We start from the raw sequence: 17,068 nt of genomic DNA, 5'->3' as shown, positions 1-17,068 counted from the left end.
CCTGTGTGTGCCATGCTCTACCTGCCCTATGCTGCCTGTGTGCGCCATTTTCTACCTGCCCTATGCTGCCTGTGTGTGCCATACTCTGCCTGCCCTTAGCTGCCTGTGTGTGCCATACCCTTCCTGCCCTATACTGCCTATGTGTGCCATACTCTACCTTCCCTACCATGCCTGTGTGTGCCATACACTCCCTGCCCTCTGCTGCCTATGTGCAACACTCTGCCTACCCTATGCTGCCTGGCAGCACACAGGTAGCATAGGCCAGGCAGTACATACAATGTCTGAGGTGTGAACAGGTGAACAATGTGGGTGATTACAGCCTGAGGTGTGAACACTGCAGGGGGAGAACAATGCAGAAACTAAAAGGTAGGAAACATGACAGCACTGGTACTAATACCTTTTAGACTGCAAAGTGCTCATTAGGAGAAAAGGAATGAGCAGAGTAAAGCAGTAAGCATGTGAGCAGGTGTAATTTGAAACAACAACAAGCAGCAAAAGTTTGACAGGAGAATAGAAACAATGAAGTGTTTAGATGTACCAGCACAGTGAGAATGAGGAAGGAGGGTGGATTAAGTCAAGGGAAAGCTAGCAACATTTAGAAAACTAAAATGTAAAATGTGCAGATCAAAACATTTGTTGCGCACCTTGCCATGTCTATGAAAATTTAATTAGTCAGTGAATAATTTCCTAGTCTGTACTTAATATCTTTCTTCGAGGTCTTTACTTCATATAAACACTACAGCATCTATGGTTATTAGAATATCACACCACAGGTAAATTTTACAGAATCTCTCTCCCTTGGTCTGGACTGGGTGTGACAGGGCATAAGTAGCTTCAGGTACACAATCCCATGATTAGGTGCTTTCCTAAAAACTTCTATTTCAGCACTTTTTGGCTGTGTATCTCATCGCAGGCCTGACCTGGTTGGACTTCTCCCTTAGCAGATCCTGTAGACAACTCTGGTTCCACAGCAAAAGAGCTGCTTTCTTCCAGTCAGCAGAGAAATAGAAGCTCCAAGTAACAAGTGAATCCACCTCCTCATCTCTAAAAACCTCTCCGCGAGTTTCCCAAACCAACCTTGGGACCAGGTATTGAAGCTGCAAACAAAAAAATGCACACAAGGAACAGGAATAAAAAGAAAAAATATGCCCAAAGATAAGAAAGACATGAAGTAGTTACTGTACTTCCTTCTTTAATTAAATTCTGTTCATTATGAGAGAGCCAAATCCATAAATCTGCTTACTGAACATGCATAGTTTATAGCTTTTGCACTGCACTGGGCTTTCTCAGCTATTTGTAAATTTGGGCAAACCATCAAAGCAAACCTCAGTGAATAGACAAAGACAAAAAGAGTTTTTTTGATTGTCAGGAGACCTTTTGTTCCAGCATAAAACTGTAACAAAAGCCTAAAGGTACCCTAAAGCAGTAAGTAAAAATAGCATATCCGTGATCCATTAATATATTGTGCTAACCAGAAAGCATTAATAATTTAGAGCATGAACATGCTTTGAGCCAGAAGTACATTTTGCTTGAGCCAGCTCTGTAAAAAGCCAAAGAAAACCTCTTGGATATCTAGTAGTTACCTTGCGAAGAAATAACGGAGGAACACAGCCAGAAAAATTATCTTCACGAAGCAGAGAAAACCTGCAGAATGCATAGGAAATGGCTGCAGTGCAGAACCTTGAGTAAAAAGAGAAGCAATTTGGTCACAAGACGGGTTAAAAGATATAAGCTGTTACCTGACATTAAAAAAGCCGTGGCTTGTGCTGAACTTATCTTTTTGCCTGTTGTTTTAATTAGGAAAATTGATTGTTTTCTATTTGTTGCACTAAGCTGGTCAGAATCTGCAATTGAAAGTAAAGTCGCATTTCTATTTAAGGTTCTTACAAGTACAGTCAAAACATATGAGCTGTCCAATGAGAATCCCCTCCCTTCCCCCAGCTGCAACTTTTAGGCTAATTAAAGAGGAGTTCATTGGTTTGATTGTGCTTGCATGAACCTAGAGAAGAATGTGACATTACTTTTAATTTAAAATTTTGTGCTGTTTAATGCAAGAATTAACAACAACAAATCATATTTCCTAACTAAAACTTATTAGCTCTATTTAAAAATCGAATGCAGAAAAGGGGTATACTATCCCGTTACATTTAAAAAAAACAAGAAAGCAGTCTCACTTTAGGCACTCTCCAACTGAGTCTGAGCAGAGGTGATTAAGCAGATTTTCCCAGTAATGTTCCAGAGTTTGAACCCCTGTTCTAGGGAACTGGAGTGCAGTTTGGCACTCATTTAAATGGATGGAGAACGCAGCAAGACCAACAATGTGCGAGTCTTTCAAGAAAGAAGCCTAGTAAGCACAGGGTACAAAAAAAGAGGGATGCAATGAGATGCATTTTAACAATTTATAGTATAGAGATGTACTGTAATAGTTGAAATAACCTGAATGATCCAAATTGAAGTCTGGAGTTTTGCTACCATTTTATGCACTTTGGCCTGTACCCAAAACTAGTAATTAAAACAAATGTTTACCCAAATTGCCCTTTTTGATGATTTTATTCCAAGATAGTAAAAACATTTCAGGACACTTGTTATTAGCTTAGGTATTATTATATTGGGCAAGCAGACAAAAAGGTAAAGGTGGCCCTGGTTAACGGATGTCTGACTTGTTGAGCTTCACTCAGTGGGCCATAGCTTTCAGCAGCTATAAGATACTAATGCTTAAGGCCATTGGTATTTAAGGAAAACCCATTTCACTAACTCAGCTGACATTTTCATGCTATAAATTTACAATCTAAATTATGAGACTGCCGTGTGTACTGTAATAGCTGGGTGGTGTTCTCATTCCACAGAACTATCAAGCTTCTCACTGATATAGACAACAATTATATGTTATTATAGATGAGTCTGAATTTCATCTTTTTTATTTTGTAAATTCCATCTTGTTTTCTTGGTAGCGTAATGGCACATGACACATTTTATTGCCTGTGCTGAATCATTTCCAGGGTAGGTGACAACACTTCAAAATTAGCTTTGTACTGAAGAAAATGTAAATCACTAAAACATTATTCATTTGGCTTTACCTACTAGTCAATAAAGTAATCTTTATGTTTAACTGTTCAATTTATACACCCGTACTGCAGAATAAATAGTATAAATGATTATAAAGCTCCAGACTTCCTGTCAGGCTTTGTGACTAAGATTCTGCCTATTTCAGAAATTATTAATTCTCTTACTTTGGAAGGCAAACAATTTCAAACAACCTATGTAAGTGAAAACTACATTTAATCTAAAACTACATTTAATCTAGTAAAATTAAGTAAGCATTATATGATTCTAATCTACACTGATTTCCTAATAAAGTTTTAACTATGCTTTACAAAAGTTCAATGATAATTATATTTCCATATAAACCAACTTTAAGCAATTCACCTGGAAACACAAAAGCTGTAACATTCTGCTTAGTACCGCAGAGAAAGCCCACTGATGTCCACACAGCATCTTCACATATACGGTTGGCCACTGTCCCTGTCTTTGGGAGAATAACAGCTAAAATGCACTGCACAAACACACAAAAGGGGTCATTTACAACTGCAAGCACAGTTGCAGCCGTGCAAATTTCCCCACAGTCATTTGCATGTAAAACTGGTAAAATGCACTGGTAAGGCACCATCTAGAATATGCTGTCCAGTTCTGGTCTCCACTGCTCAAACAGGACATGATTGAGTTAGAGAGGGTCCAGAGAAGGGCAACTAAGTTGGTAAAGTGTATGGAAAGTCTCAGTTATGAAGAAAGACTGGCCAAGTTGGGTCTGTTTACACTGGAGAAGAGGCGCTCAAGAGGTGACATGATAACTATGTATAAATATATAAGGGGATCATATAATAACATTTCTAATGTTTTATTTACCAGTAGGTCCTTCCAACGGACAAGAGGGCACCCACTCCATTTAGAAGAAGGGAGGTTCCGTTTAAATATTCGGAAAGGATTTTTTACTGTGAGAGCTGTGAGGTTGTGGAATTCCCTCCCCGAATCAGTCGTACTGGCTGATACATTATATAGCTTTAAGAAGGGGCTGGATGGATTCTTAGCAAGTGAGGGAATACAGGGTTATGGGAGATAGCTCTTAGTACAAGTTGCCCCAGGGACTGGTCCGATTGCCATCTTGGAGTCAGGAAGGAATTTTTTCCCCTCTGCGGCAAATTAGAGAGGCTTCAGATGGGGTTTTTTGCCTTCCTCTGGATCAACTAGTAGTTAGGCAGGTTATATATAGGCATTATGGTTGAATGTGATGGACGTATGTCTTTTTTCAACCCAACTTACTATGTTACTTGCACTTCAGTATAATTGCGCTCTTCAAAATTCAGTCCTTCCTGCCTCCTGTTCTAAATCAAGCACCTAGTGGAGCAGAGGGACCCTGGAGCTACTGCCACTTCTGGACCAGGCAGTAGCTCCAGGGTTTCCTCAGCACCAGTGATTAGTACTCACCCTAATTGATTAATACAATACCTGTCTGGTGGATTGGTACCAGATGCAGCCATAAGACACTGGCAGAAGCAGGTTAAGAGTAGATCAGCCACCTGCCGAAACAAGATAAAAATACAGCAACTTAATAAATCAAATTAATCAGCAAGTATGTTTGGATCCTTACTGAACATCTGGTCAAGCATTATTATTATTTTTAACACACAATGGTTTTGGCAGGGCACACTGCCTGTCATTTTTTTTCTGTCCATCCAGCTTACCCCCAACTTCACTTTCTATAAGACTAATGGCAGATAGGCGGATTCCTCCATATTTTCACCAGTGAAGAAAAGCCGCTGCCTTCCAAACCCCTACGTGTAATCACTAACCAACACAGATAGCAGATATTATTTTAGAAATTCTAAAGCATGTAAATACAGGTCGCAACAATATCCACTCTTTGTTCACAAACAGGACAATCCCATTGCCTGTCAGAAAAGACATGTAGGAGGTGCAGAGGGAAGTGGATCAGCTTTTTCATGGTGGAATATATACACCAGCAGATAAAACAACCCATCTGCCTTAGACCTAATTCATTCTTATGCTGGTAAGATTCCTGCAGGGTATGTGGGGCTAGTACATATTTATTCCTTTTCCCAAGGCCGGAACCAATTTTTTCCTGGATTGCTGCAATAAAGTGGCAACATATTCAACAACGTTGCAAAAAAGAAGGGTATATACAGGTATGGGACCTGTTATCCAGAATGCTCGGGACCTGGGGTTTTCCGGATAAGGGATCTTTCGGTAATTTGGATCTCCATACCATAAGTCTGCTAAAAATTATTTAAATATTGAATAAACCCAATAGGATTGTTTTGTAATTATATCTTAGTTGAGATCAAGTACAAGGTACTGTTTTATTAGAGAAAAAGGAAATCATTTTTAAAAAATATTTGCTTATAATGGAGTGTATGGGAGATAGTCTTTCCGTATTTCTGAACTTTCTGGATAATGGGTTTCTGGATAAGGGATCCTATACCTGTACATCAAATATACAGATTACATACAAATACTCAACAATGACAGAGGACCCTGCTCAACAGAATTTACGAGTAAAATTTACAAGAAAACTCACTGTCTGCTCCTGGATATCTAACTGTGCTTCAGTTTCAGCTTTAAAAAGCTCTGCAGCTACCTGGTCATCATTCACCTTCTGCTTCCCCATGACCGCAAGAAGTCTGTCTGAAATTACAGCCACTTGCGCTGATACATCTAATGGGAGTTCAAGAATAAAAGAACTTGAAAAAAAAAGAACCAGATGCTGTAAGGAATATTACCACTTCAGCGCATTTCAAAGCAACATTTGTACATATGTATTTGGGCAATACTGAAAAAAATCAAAGAAACAAGATCCCTATAATGATAGCAATAGACAGGACAGTAGATGGAGCTAATTTTATCTACCTTTATATCTGTTTGTATCTGTGACGAGAGGCCGAAGGTCAGAGAGAGCTAACTGCAGTCTTCCTAGGGGCTCTTCGGGAAGAGATTGATCTCTCTGCTCCCTCCCTTACAAAGTTACAATAATTAGATCAGTGATAACAAACCAAAACTTGCAAGCAGAACACATTCAGTACTAAAAACTGTTCCTATATATCTCGCTAATTCAGCAAAAATGTACTGTCTCCTAATAAATTTAAACTGCAATGCTTTAGCTGGTGTTTGAAGGGGCCCTTGTTAGCCTTTCCCGCAACCGATGGATCCTCCAATTCTAGTGATTTTTTAATTGCTCTAATTAGGCCATCAATGTGATGGTGAACCTCCCTAACAGGTTTCATCTGCACCAGAAGACATATACTCCACCACCCCCCTTAATTGGAAGGGATTTCATCCTCCAGTGATTCTCTTGAGGGGGTGGAACCTGTGTGGAGGGGGTAGATTACTTGCCAGCCCCTGGGCAAGCAACACAAATGGGCTCTTCCTGGCCCTTGGAAAAATTGACTCTCAGTCCTGATGTCCAGCTTGCAAGATATTGACCCCTGCAAAGGAATCCCACATTGGGGGGGGGGGGGGGGGGGGGGATTAACTGTCTAGGTGTGCTCCCGACTTGAGCATAACCCCTGGTGTCAGAGTGGGAAGGGTTCAGCATAGGATATATATAGGAGGAGAAGGGAGGAGAAGTTTTTTGTTGTGTTCTGGTCTCCCCCCAAGGATGTAAGAGAAAAATACAATATGTTATAATGTCCTATCTCACAGATAATGTTCATAATAAAGTACTTCTCTGCTAAAGTCCAGTGAGTAGTTGTTTCTCTAGTTTTAAGTCCAGTTGAGCTATTATAACCTTAATGATAAAATTTTTTGTCTTTTGTTTAGGTTGAGGTTTAAGGGAAATCTATACCCCCAGAATGAATACTTAACCAACAGATTATATTATGTTAAGTGACAGAACAGTGAAAGAACCTTGCCAAACTGGATTATTTTGTATTTATATACAGTGGCTTGCAAAAGTATTCGGCCCCCTTGAACTTTTCCACATTTTGTCACATTACAGCCACAAACATGAATCAGTTTTATTGGAATTCCACGTGAAAGACCAATACAAAGTGGTGTACACGTGAGAAGTGGAACGAAAATCATACATGATTCCAAACATTTTTTACAATAAAATAACTGCAAAGTGGGGTGTGCGTAATTATTCAGCCCCCTTTGGTCTGAGTGCAGTCAGTTGCCCATAGACATTGCCTGATGAGTGCTAATGACTAAATAGAGTGCACCTGTGTGTAATCTAATGTCAGTACAAATACAGCTGCTCTGTGACGGCCTCAGAGGTTGTCTAAGAGAATATTGGGAGCAACAACACCATGAAGTCCAAAGAACACACCAGTCAGGGATAAAGTTATTGAGAAATTTAAAGCAGGCTTAGGCTACAAAAAGATTTCCAAAGCCTTGAACATCCCACGGAGCACTGTTCAAGCGATCATTCAGAAATGGAAGGAGTATGGCACAACTGTAAACCTACCAAGACAAGGCCGTCCACCTAAACTCACAGGCCGAACAAGGAGAGCGCTGATCAGAAATGCAGCCAAGAGGCCCATGGTGACTCTGGGGGAGCTGCAGAGATCTACAGCTCAGGTGGGGGAATCTGTCCATAGGACAACTATTAGTCGTGCACTGCACAAAGTTGGCCTTTATGGAAGAGTGGCAAGAAGAAAGCCATTGTTAACAGAAAACCATAAGAAGTCCCGTTTGGAGTTTGCCACAAGCCATGTGGGGGAAACAGCAAACATGTGGAAGAAGGTGCTCTGGTCAGATGAGACCAAAATGGAACTTTTTGGCCAAAATGCAAAACGCTATGTGTGGCGGAAAACTAACACTGCACATCACTCTGAACACACCATCCCCAGTGTCAAATATGGTGGTGGCAGCATCATGCTCTGGGGGTGCTTCTCTTCAGCAGAGACAGGGAAGCTGGTCAGAGTTGATGGGAAGATGGATGGAGCCAAATACAGGGCAATCTTGGAAGAAAACCTCTTGGAGTCTGCAAAAGACTTGAGACTGGGGAGGAGGTTCACCTTCCAGCAACAATGGAACGGTTTAAAACAAAACATATCCATGTGTTAGAATGGCCCAGTCAAAGTCCAGATCTAAATCCAATCGAGAATCTGTGGCAAGATCTGAAAACTGCTGTTCACAAACGCTATCCATCTAATCTGACTGAGCTGGAGCTGTTTTGCAAAGAAGAATGGGCAAGGATTTCAGTCTCTAGATGTGCAAAGCTGGTAGAGACATACCCTAAAAGACTGGCAGCTGTAATTGCAGCAAAAGGTGGTTCTACAAAGTATTGACTCAGGGGGCTGAATAATTACGCACACCCCACTTTGCAGTTATTTGTAAAAAATGGAATCATGTATGATTTTCGTTCCACTTCTCACGTGTACACCACTTTGTATTGGTCTTTCACGTGGAATTCCAATAAAATTGATTCATGTTTGTGGCTGTAATGTGACAAAATGTGGAAAAGTTCAAGGAGGCCGAATACTTTTGCAAGCAGGGCCGCTGCTGGCCAATGGGTGCACTAAGCAGAAATTTACTTTTGTGCCCCCTCCCCCAAATATTACGGAAGTAAAAATAAAATAATTAAAAAAAACACCTACTATAGGGGCCCCACACACAGTGTCCCCAATTGCCCCCATAGACAATGCCCCCGTAGTAAGTTCCCCCAATAGCCCCCATAGATTGATTGAACTATCTGGGACAGCGGGATGCGCTAAAAAAACCGGCGGGACAATAGTTTTCTAACTGTTAAGATCCAATTGCTGGGCAATATCACTGGTAATGCTTCACTCCACTTTTTACACAGCATGATAAATATACCCCTTAGTGTGTGCTCCTTCAGAGATCACATAAACAATGCAGCTCTAACTGTAACAGGAAGAAGTGTGGAAGCAAAAGACAGAACTCTTTCCATTAACTGGCTGATGTGACCTAGCATGCGTGTGTGCCTTGGCTTGTTTGTGTGCTCTGTGAATCCTATGATCCCAAGAGGCAGCCCATAATTCTTAACACAGCTATTTAGGAGTACCCAATAGCACATAATACTTAAAAAGTATATTTTTATGAAAATGGTTTAGAGGCCTAAATTGTTTGGGGGTATAGTTTTCCTTCAAGGAATGGTTGTGGTTTCCACAATAAATCAAATAAAAAGCTACAATGGCATATGCTTAGTTAGAGATTTAGACGAAAACTTGAACTGTATCATCATTTACGTTGGCAGTGACAGGTTTGGATGGCCACTAGGGAAGTGTGCCAGCTTCCTAGCCAGTAGTTCTTTGGTTTATTCCCAGAAGCAGACCCCATCTTCATAGCTTTAAAGGAATAGTTTAGTGTAAAAATGAAACTGGGTAAAATAGATGCAATAGATGTAAAAACTTAAATACTTTAAAGGTGATGTCAACACTAATTTTAGTTTTAGTACTAATGGATAGGGATAGGGAGTTACAGAGCTGTGCAGAGGGAGAAACTCTGCTTTGCAGAGCGATTTGACAAAATTGGAAAACTGGGCAGCAAACTGGAAAATGAGGTTCAATGTTGATAAGTGCAAAGTTATGCACTTTGGTAGAAATAATATAAACGCAAACTATCTACTGAATGGTAGTGTGTTGGGGGTTTCCTTAATGGAGAAGGATCTAGGGGTTTTTGTTGATAACAAGTTGTCTAATGCCAGGCAGTGTCATTCTGTGGCTACTAAAGCAAATAAAGTGCTGTCTTGTATAAAAAAGGGCATTGACTCAAGGGATGAGAACATAATTTTGCCCCTTTATAGGTCCCTGGTAAGGCCTCACCTTGAGTATGCAGTGCAGTTTTGGGCTCCAGTCCTTAAGAAGGATATTAATGAGCTGGAGAGAGTGCAGAGACGTGCAACTAAACTGGTTAAGGGGATGGAAGATTTAAACTATGAGGTGAGACTGTCGAGGTTGGGGTTGTTTTCTCTGGAAAAGAGGCGCTTGCGAGGGGACATGATTACTCTGTACAAGTACATTAGAGGGGATTATAGGCAGTTGGGGGATGTTCTTTTTTCCCATAAAAACAATCAGCGCACCAGAGGTCACCCCTTTAGATTAGAGGAAAGGAGCTTCCATTTGAAGCAGCGTAGGTGGTTTTTCACGGTGAGGGCAGTGAGGTTATGGAATGCCCTTCCTAGTGATGTGGTAATGGCAGATTCTGTTAATGCCTTTAAGAGGGGCCTGGATGAGTTCTTGATCAATTAGAATATCCAAGGCTATTGTGATACTAATATCTACAGTTAGTACTAGTGGTTGTATATATAGTTTATGTATGTGAGTGTATAGATTGGTAGGTGTGGGTTGGGTGTGCTGGGTTTGCTTGGATGGGTTGAACTTGATGGACACTGGTCTTTTTTCAACCCTATGTAACTATGTAACTATCAAGGGATCGTTGCAGCTTTACTGCTTGCTTTTGAGGGACCGGAGTGGCAGGTATTTAAAGAGTGCTGTGAGGCTTTTCAGTGCTAAAATTTTTGGTTGGGGGGTTGACATGTCCTTTAATACAAATAAAACTTCCCAATACACTCACAAATAGAGTACAGGATGCGTGTGTCAGGAGTCACTGGTATGGATCAGGTGGCTGCTCCTTTTTCTTTCCCTGTTCACGACAGTGTTGTTCCTGGGTTCAGCAGTCCTGCCCTATAAAGTGCTCCTCTCCGCGGCCTCTCTCACCGCTGACCAGGGGCGGGCCAAGCCGACCGGGCGCCCTAGGCAACCCGGTCGGCCAACTCCGCCCACCTCCTCCCCCCGAACGGCGCATGCGCGCCAATGCACAGGAGGAGGTGCAGGGGGGCGGGGCGGTTAGTCGGTCATTGCCTCCGCCGCTTGTAATTAGGCAATGACAAAGTAGCACTAGGAGTAGGCAGGAGAGGTTCCTACCTGGCGCCCCTCAATGGTTGCGCCCTAGGCAGCTGCCTTTTCTGCCTACCCCTAGTTCCGGCCGCTGACGCATTTCGCCACTTCCGGCTTCCTCGCGCTCGTGATCCATACCAGTGACTCCTGACACACGCATCCTATAATCTGTTTGTGAGTGTATTGGGAAGTTTTATTTGTATTAAAGTATTTTTACACATATGGCGTATGCATTTATTATTTATTCCACAGTAAGTGCACAGAAGGGGAAGGGAAACTGAAAAGTCGTGGAATTAACCTAAAGTTGCTAAAGTTGGAAATTTACCTATTTGAAGTGGTTCCTAATACTGCCTGAAATTAAGAGTTGGGAAAGCAAAGAGTTGTGAGCTACAAGCGAACCAATTGGATGCCATATAAACCCAAGGGGGTCTTGTAAGTAGATTGGCAATCGGAAAGGGATATCACAACTGGGCACAAAAGGGTGATATAAGTAAAAGTCATCACTGGTGTTAAAAAGCACATGAGAGTGCACATTAAGAAGCAATAACAGTATTACACTATATATTTTTTTTTCTTTTTCTTTTCCTCATAAGACCTCATCGCTAAGTCTAATGCAGAAGAGGGCACTTTGGAGTATTTTACTGAAGTTATAAAGCATGACAGGAGTGACTTCTTGTTAGGTTTCCATTTATTTTTTAAAATGTAATTCTTTTTTTCTCATAACACTGCTCTGTTTTACTCATCAATTACAAATTCAGGTAGAAGTGATTGTTTTTGTATTTGGCTTTTAACTTTAGCTTGGAGCAAATGAGCCTTACCTTCTTGCTTCCTCTGCTTTTCTTGATCACAAGCTTCTAGATATGTGTCAAACATGTTTGTAGGGATCTTATCTGCTCTGCAGGAAACACCAGTGTGAAAAAAATAAGACCTGAGAGAACAGTCAGATTCATTACAAGAAAAAGGCCTCTGAAGGCATAATGCTTAGCTCTATGTCTTGGTTTAATGTGGACAGCTATTTAGCCTAGTGATTGTGTGTAGCCACAGACAAGCAAGGGATGGGCTTGCATTTCAAATCAGCAACAAAAATTTTACCAGCACTATGTAGTATTTTCCTCACCTTTTCATTGAATCAATAAGCAGCATGAGCGCATCTGGAACAGCAGGGAGCTAAAACAGAAATGTGGGTTATATTCTAGCAAAGTGCATGTCTTTTCCCCATCTATAAATGCTATAATGGTGGTTATTACAGTGTGTAATTTAAAGTGGTGGTGGCTATTCAGTTCTCTTGTTCCTCTACATACATTATGTATGAATATAACCTAAATATAAAATGCTGAGTTAAGTATAGGCTTTTATAAACAAAGCTGTGTTGGTCTTCCTTATTTTTTCCCTTCCGTAATACAGATTAGAGAATTTTACCAGTAAAAGAAAATATTGATTCTCCCAGCCAACCAAAATTCTACTGTATTTTAAAGTAACGTTTATCTTCCATGCATATACAGTAAGATACACATTTTTTATCAGAACTTGCAAATTTTATATTTTAACAAATCGGAGACAATTATAAAGTTGCTAAGAATGAGACATTCTATAACATACTAAAAGTCAACATAAATTTTAACTACCTCTTTAATTTTGGTGGTGTGGCCCCGTCAATAGGCGAAGGCATCACATCTCAAAACAGCATTCTACTTTTTTGCTGATGTAACACAAAAATGTATTTGGAAAGAGATATAACTTAAATGAGCTCTTAAGAGTACTAAAAATCACTTCACACAAGGCACCCATTAATAAAAATGTAATCTAAACTCATAGTAAATCAGGCTATAGAAAATAGGTTGTCTTAGAAACCCTTCATCTTTTTGACAACACAGAAACCAAGCTTATCGTGAAGCGATCATTTAAAAGCATGGTTTTTCCATCAACGAAAATGACCGTTTCAAGCAATGCAGTCAAGTTGAACTGTGGGTGGCTGTCTAGTTACAACTGTGGGTAGCTGCCTGCTTGGCCCTGAAAACGATTGGACAAGGGCCAAATTTTAATTGTTAACGATGAAAATTTTTAAACCTGCCTGATCAATTTTCTAGCTGATGAACAATTGCTAGATATATGATTGTTTGGTGCATACTAACCTTTCAATAATCACATAGAGATCCAGGGAAAACTATTCATTTGTTGCTATCTTATACCCACCAAAATGAAAGCAATTAACCCAGAATCTAATGAAAAATGCTGTAGAGGATGTGAGAAACAAGGAATTTTGCAACATATGTGGTGGGGTTGTCTAAAGGACCAAAAAAAAAAATGGAAAATGTGTCTTTACTCCTTCGTAATGGACTCAAAAGGACATTCAGTTAAAACCAGAGACAGCACAAAACTCCTGTTCAAGATCCTAAAAGCTTCATATATAATAATAACAAAAAAATGACGACAAGAACTATATACATTAATCTTCAACAATGAGAAAATGGAAGAAAGGAAGCCACCACAGAGACTCGCAGAGCAATATGGCAACCATGGCATAACTATATGAAAAATACATTCCCAAACAACAGATAAACGATTTAAGCACTAAACTGCATTATCCCTCCCACCACCTCCCACTTTTATAGCAATGACAATATAAGGCTTGATTATTTCGACAACAGTTAAATCACGACTACAGGAAGTATATTTGCATAGTATTTTTCAAAGCTTAATGTAACCAATGTTATATGTAAACGTAAATACTCTAATAAAGCAATTAGTTAAAAAAAATAAAGCACACTAACCACACGAGGGGTGAGGAGGGAAGGTAGGAAGCGAGATGTAAAATATGGTCTGCGAAATATGCTGTAAACAGAATTAATCATAGTCAAATTTAGTAGAGAAAATACAAAGTACGAATACAAGAGATACAAAAACAACATTCATAGTTTGTCAAATCCTTTGTGAAGCCCTTTAATCCCTATAGGCTGATGGTTCACATGATACAATACATTCAAAAAGAGCACACAATTCTGTTCTGTGACTTCCATTGACTTGAAATTCAAAGGGAACCACAGAAGTATATTTTGTGTGCCACTTGTAGGTGCATGTATATTAATATTACCTGGCTTCCATTACACTAGCTGGAATCTTGCCAGTGTTCTCAAATATATTCACCGCTTTTTCTACATCTTGGTGTGCTTGAGACTTTAGCTGTAAAAATGTAAATAGAACAATATTCCATGAATTTCTATCCTCTAACTTGAAAGTATAGGCAGTCCAAAGTGTATCACTTTTTTGGATTGCGGATAAAATAGAAGTACAGATTTAAAACACTGAGAATGGCCTCTTATCTTATGCAACCAAATGACTAATAAGCATGGCAACAAATAAATGGCAAGCATTTAAGGCTAAACATAGAAAAAACAATACCTGAACTATATTTGGTCTTGCAGACAAGTCCTCATACAAACCCATGTCCTCAATAGAAACCTGAAGACAGAAACACTTTGTTAGTAAAATAAAATTCAGTCAAGAAACTAAAAGCTATCACATGCATCTCAAAAGTTCTATAGCTGTACTATATTGTAAACTCACTTTCATATCTGTTAGGCGGGTTTTTGCCAAGGAGATATATTCCATCAAGAGGGGGCGATACTTAGGGGGTACAAATGGTGGGTGCAGAACATGTACCTAAAAAGGAATTCGTAAATCTGATTTTAAGGTGAAAAACAAATCAGATTTTAAAGATTTTAGCAGATTTTACCCCACATCGATAACACAAAATTATATTACGATGAGGGAGTTAACCTTTGTTTTTTCAGCAGATGACATATTTATTTCTAAAACTCTGAATTCTCACCTTTAAGTACTGAGGAGCTTCAAAGGGAACAAGATCAGAGAGAAACTTCAACAAGAAAACCAGAGACTTCTTGCTGTTGCTGTGATAAGAATTAGCAGCTCCAAAGGTACACTATAAAAAAAACAAGGTTCAACTACATCAATTTTCTGGCAACCTTGTTTCGTACGATATTCGATGCGTGTATGGTGGCTCGAAGAGGCGACCGATATTACAAAAGGCTGTGGATATTGGTTGTCTGGTCGGCCAGGTTAAAAGATTTTGAACGGCGCCGTTGAAGGCTCCCAAGCAAAATCTATGTTTAGGGCTGAATCATCAGGTGGAGGTAGAATTTCTATAGTTTCTACCTCGCACAAAAGATTGGAATTGCTATGTATGGCCACCTTAAAGTGATACTGACACAAAAAAACTACTTTTTAAATTATGAATCTACATAAAAAGTTACCAATAGGTCATGTTGATCATTTTTTGTTGATAGGTTTGCTTTTATTAACAATGGCTACTTGAAGTTCTTAAACATGACTGTTTTGCCAACCTGACTGTCCCATCTCAGCCTGTCAGTTACAGCTCCTAATGCAAATGGGCTACTGCTGCACAAATATGGCTGCCCCCTCATAGTGGGACATGGGGGATCAGATAGGGAATGTAAAAGCATTTGGCAAATACTTTTATGGCAAAATTATAAAGCTCATGCAAAGACAGTGTTATAATAGATGTAAAAAAGGTTTATTTTCTGGTGTCAGTATCTCTTTAAGTTACTTTTGGTCACACTTACCTTGAACCACTCTGTATAGGACATAAAGGCAGCAGGACCTTCCAAGGCAGCCTGTCTTACAATTAAGAATGCAGTGATCAAACCTTCCAACTCATAATTCTCAAAAGCATGTGTCAAAATCCTACAAAGGAGATCTGAAATAGAAGGATATTGCCATGAAAAAGAGATGTACACACACAAAAATTGGTTTCTATGCTGAGGTAGTTTTAACTCAACATTCTTCTCACCATTAACAAGGCTTTCAATGTTCCTAGCAGGAACAAGAATAATACATAAGTCAAGCCACCAGCTTTGCAAAAGGCATAGATTGTCCATACTTAATGTATCATGGAAAATTACATTTGATATGAGGAACTATATTAACTTTATTTCCATCCAAGTTTCCAATCTGTAAAACCTAATGCATGACTTACTGAGGTAAAACTGTAAACTGGAAACATGGTATAGGGGTATACAGATATACTCCTACACTTTCAACAATGCTATAATCAATATATACGTTCTTTAGCATGCAAGCTACCAGGAGACATTATTCATTCATGGTTCATGGGGCCTGTCAAGTCAACCAATTCCTTTGCTGCGTTATGTAGTGTGGTCCTAAAGATCAGAGAGCTGCTTGGGTTTAGAGTACCAATTGCTGGAATGTGGAGAAACAATTTAAGAACTACCACACAGCATGAAAGGACTAAGGCCAGTTGGTCAGTTGGACTTTTACTTCATTAGCAAACACAGTACAGCAATTTAACTCACAGAGCAACATAAGCATATGCAGCATATAGCAAAGGCATATGTAACTGGAAAAACAATTAGGTTACAATGTCAACAGACAATGGATACTGAAATAAGTCATACTGAGTAGCTGTTTGGGGTCAATGTTTATCTATTAACTTTTAGGGGTATCATTCTACTATAGTGGGCATGGGAGGGTGAGTAACTGTTCCAGTTGGGTCACTGCAAATGTATAAGCCAAAAGTTTTCATTCATCTGGTTTATGAATTGCAAACTGTTTGATAATACCTGTTCTTAACACATTTAATGCTTATCTAGGCAACATGATCCAGTACCTGCTACTAGTTACATGTTGCCCAAAAAGAGGTCATGGGGAGGCAAATATAAAAATTAAAAACAACAGACAGTTTACTAGAAAAGAATTTAAAAATACAATACAAAATAGAGAGCCCACTAGGAATTCTCATATAAGTTTACTATAAAACAACATTCAAGAGAAGATCAGAATTTGAATACACTTGTAATACATAGCCCTTAAATTCTATTCATATTTAGATAGGGCCAAATTGCTTAACATCAGTAGATTTTAATGGAGAAGGAAAGGTAAAAATCTCTGGGGGTGCCTCCTCAATGATTGGTAAGAAGAAAACTACACCAGCCCGGGGTAGCTGTGAGCCAGTGATGCTCTTCCTTCTCTCTTCAGGATCCCAGGGCCCGCGCATGTGCAGTAGAGTGAAAAAGCCAGCTTTCTTGTTATAGTTTGTCCTTTCACTCTACTGTGCATTTGCAAGCGGTGCAAAGTAAGAAGAAGGAAAAGGATTGCTGGATCACAGCTACCCTTGGTTGGTGCAGGGTAAAAGGTAA

At 39.6% G+C, this 17,068-nt stretch overlaps 1 protein-coding gene across 4 annotated transcripts in view; it reads right to left on the bottom strand.

Moving 5' to 3' along the window:
• fanca (FA complementation group A) overlaps window positions 1-17,068 on the bottom strand; it is a 44,410-nt gene that overhangs the window by 13,850 nt on the left and 13,492 nt on the right. For all 4 annotated transcript variants that reach the window (XR_004222362.1, XM_002933685.5, XM_012962337.3 and 1 more), the window contains 15 exons: window positions 15,476-15,609; window positions 14,704-14,814; window positions 14,439-14,534; window positions 14,274-14,333; window positions 13,966-14,054; window positions 13,646-13,706; window positions 11,992-12,041; window positions 11,693-11,769; window positions 5,923-6,027; window positions 5,594-5,730; window positions 4,504-4,574; window positions 3,427-3,526; window positions 2,175-2,344; window positions 1,584-1,680; window positions 921-1,097 (listed from right to left, as the gene is read on the bottom strand). Coding sequence is in view for 3 of the 4 variants with exons in the window: in XM_002933685.5 (XP_002933731.3) it covers window positions 921-1,097; window positions 1,584-1,680; window positions 2,175-2,344; window positions 3,427-3,526; window positions 4,504-4,574; window positions 5,594-5,730; window positions 5,923-6,027; window positions 11,693-11,769; window positions 11,992-12,041; window positions 13,646-13,706; window positions 13,966-14,054; window positions 14,274-14,333; window positions 14,439-14,534; window positions 14,704-14,814; window positions 15,476-15,609 (1,535 nt within the window). In the remaining variant the exon portion in view is untranslated. The remainder of the gene's footprint in view (window positions 1-920; window positions 1,098-1,583; window positions 1,681-2,174; window positions 2,345-3,426; window positions 3,527-4,503; window positions 4,575-5,593; window positions 5,731-5,922; window positions 6,028-11,692; window positions 11,770-11,991; window positions 12,042-13,645; window positions 13,707-13,965; window positions 14,055-14,273; window positions 14,334-14,438; window positions 14,535-14,703; window positions 14,815-15,475; window positions 15,610-17,068) is intronic.

The sequence above is a fragment of the Xenopus tropicalis genome, chromosome 4, assembly GCF_000004195.4.
Source record: "Xenopus tropicalis strain Nigerian chromosome 4, UCB_Xtro_10.0, whole genome shotgun sequence".
Taxonomy (NCBI): Eukaryota; Metazoa; Chordata; class Amphibia; order Anura; family Pipidae; genus Xenopus; species Xenopus tropicalis.
The sequence above is the reverse complement of the archived record's forward strand: the minus strand, read 5'-3'. Positions and strand labels throughout refer to the sequence as shown.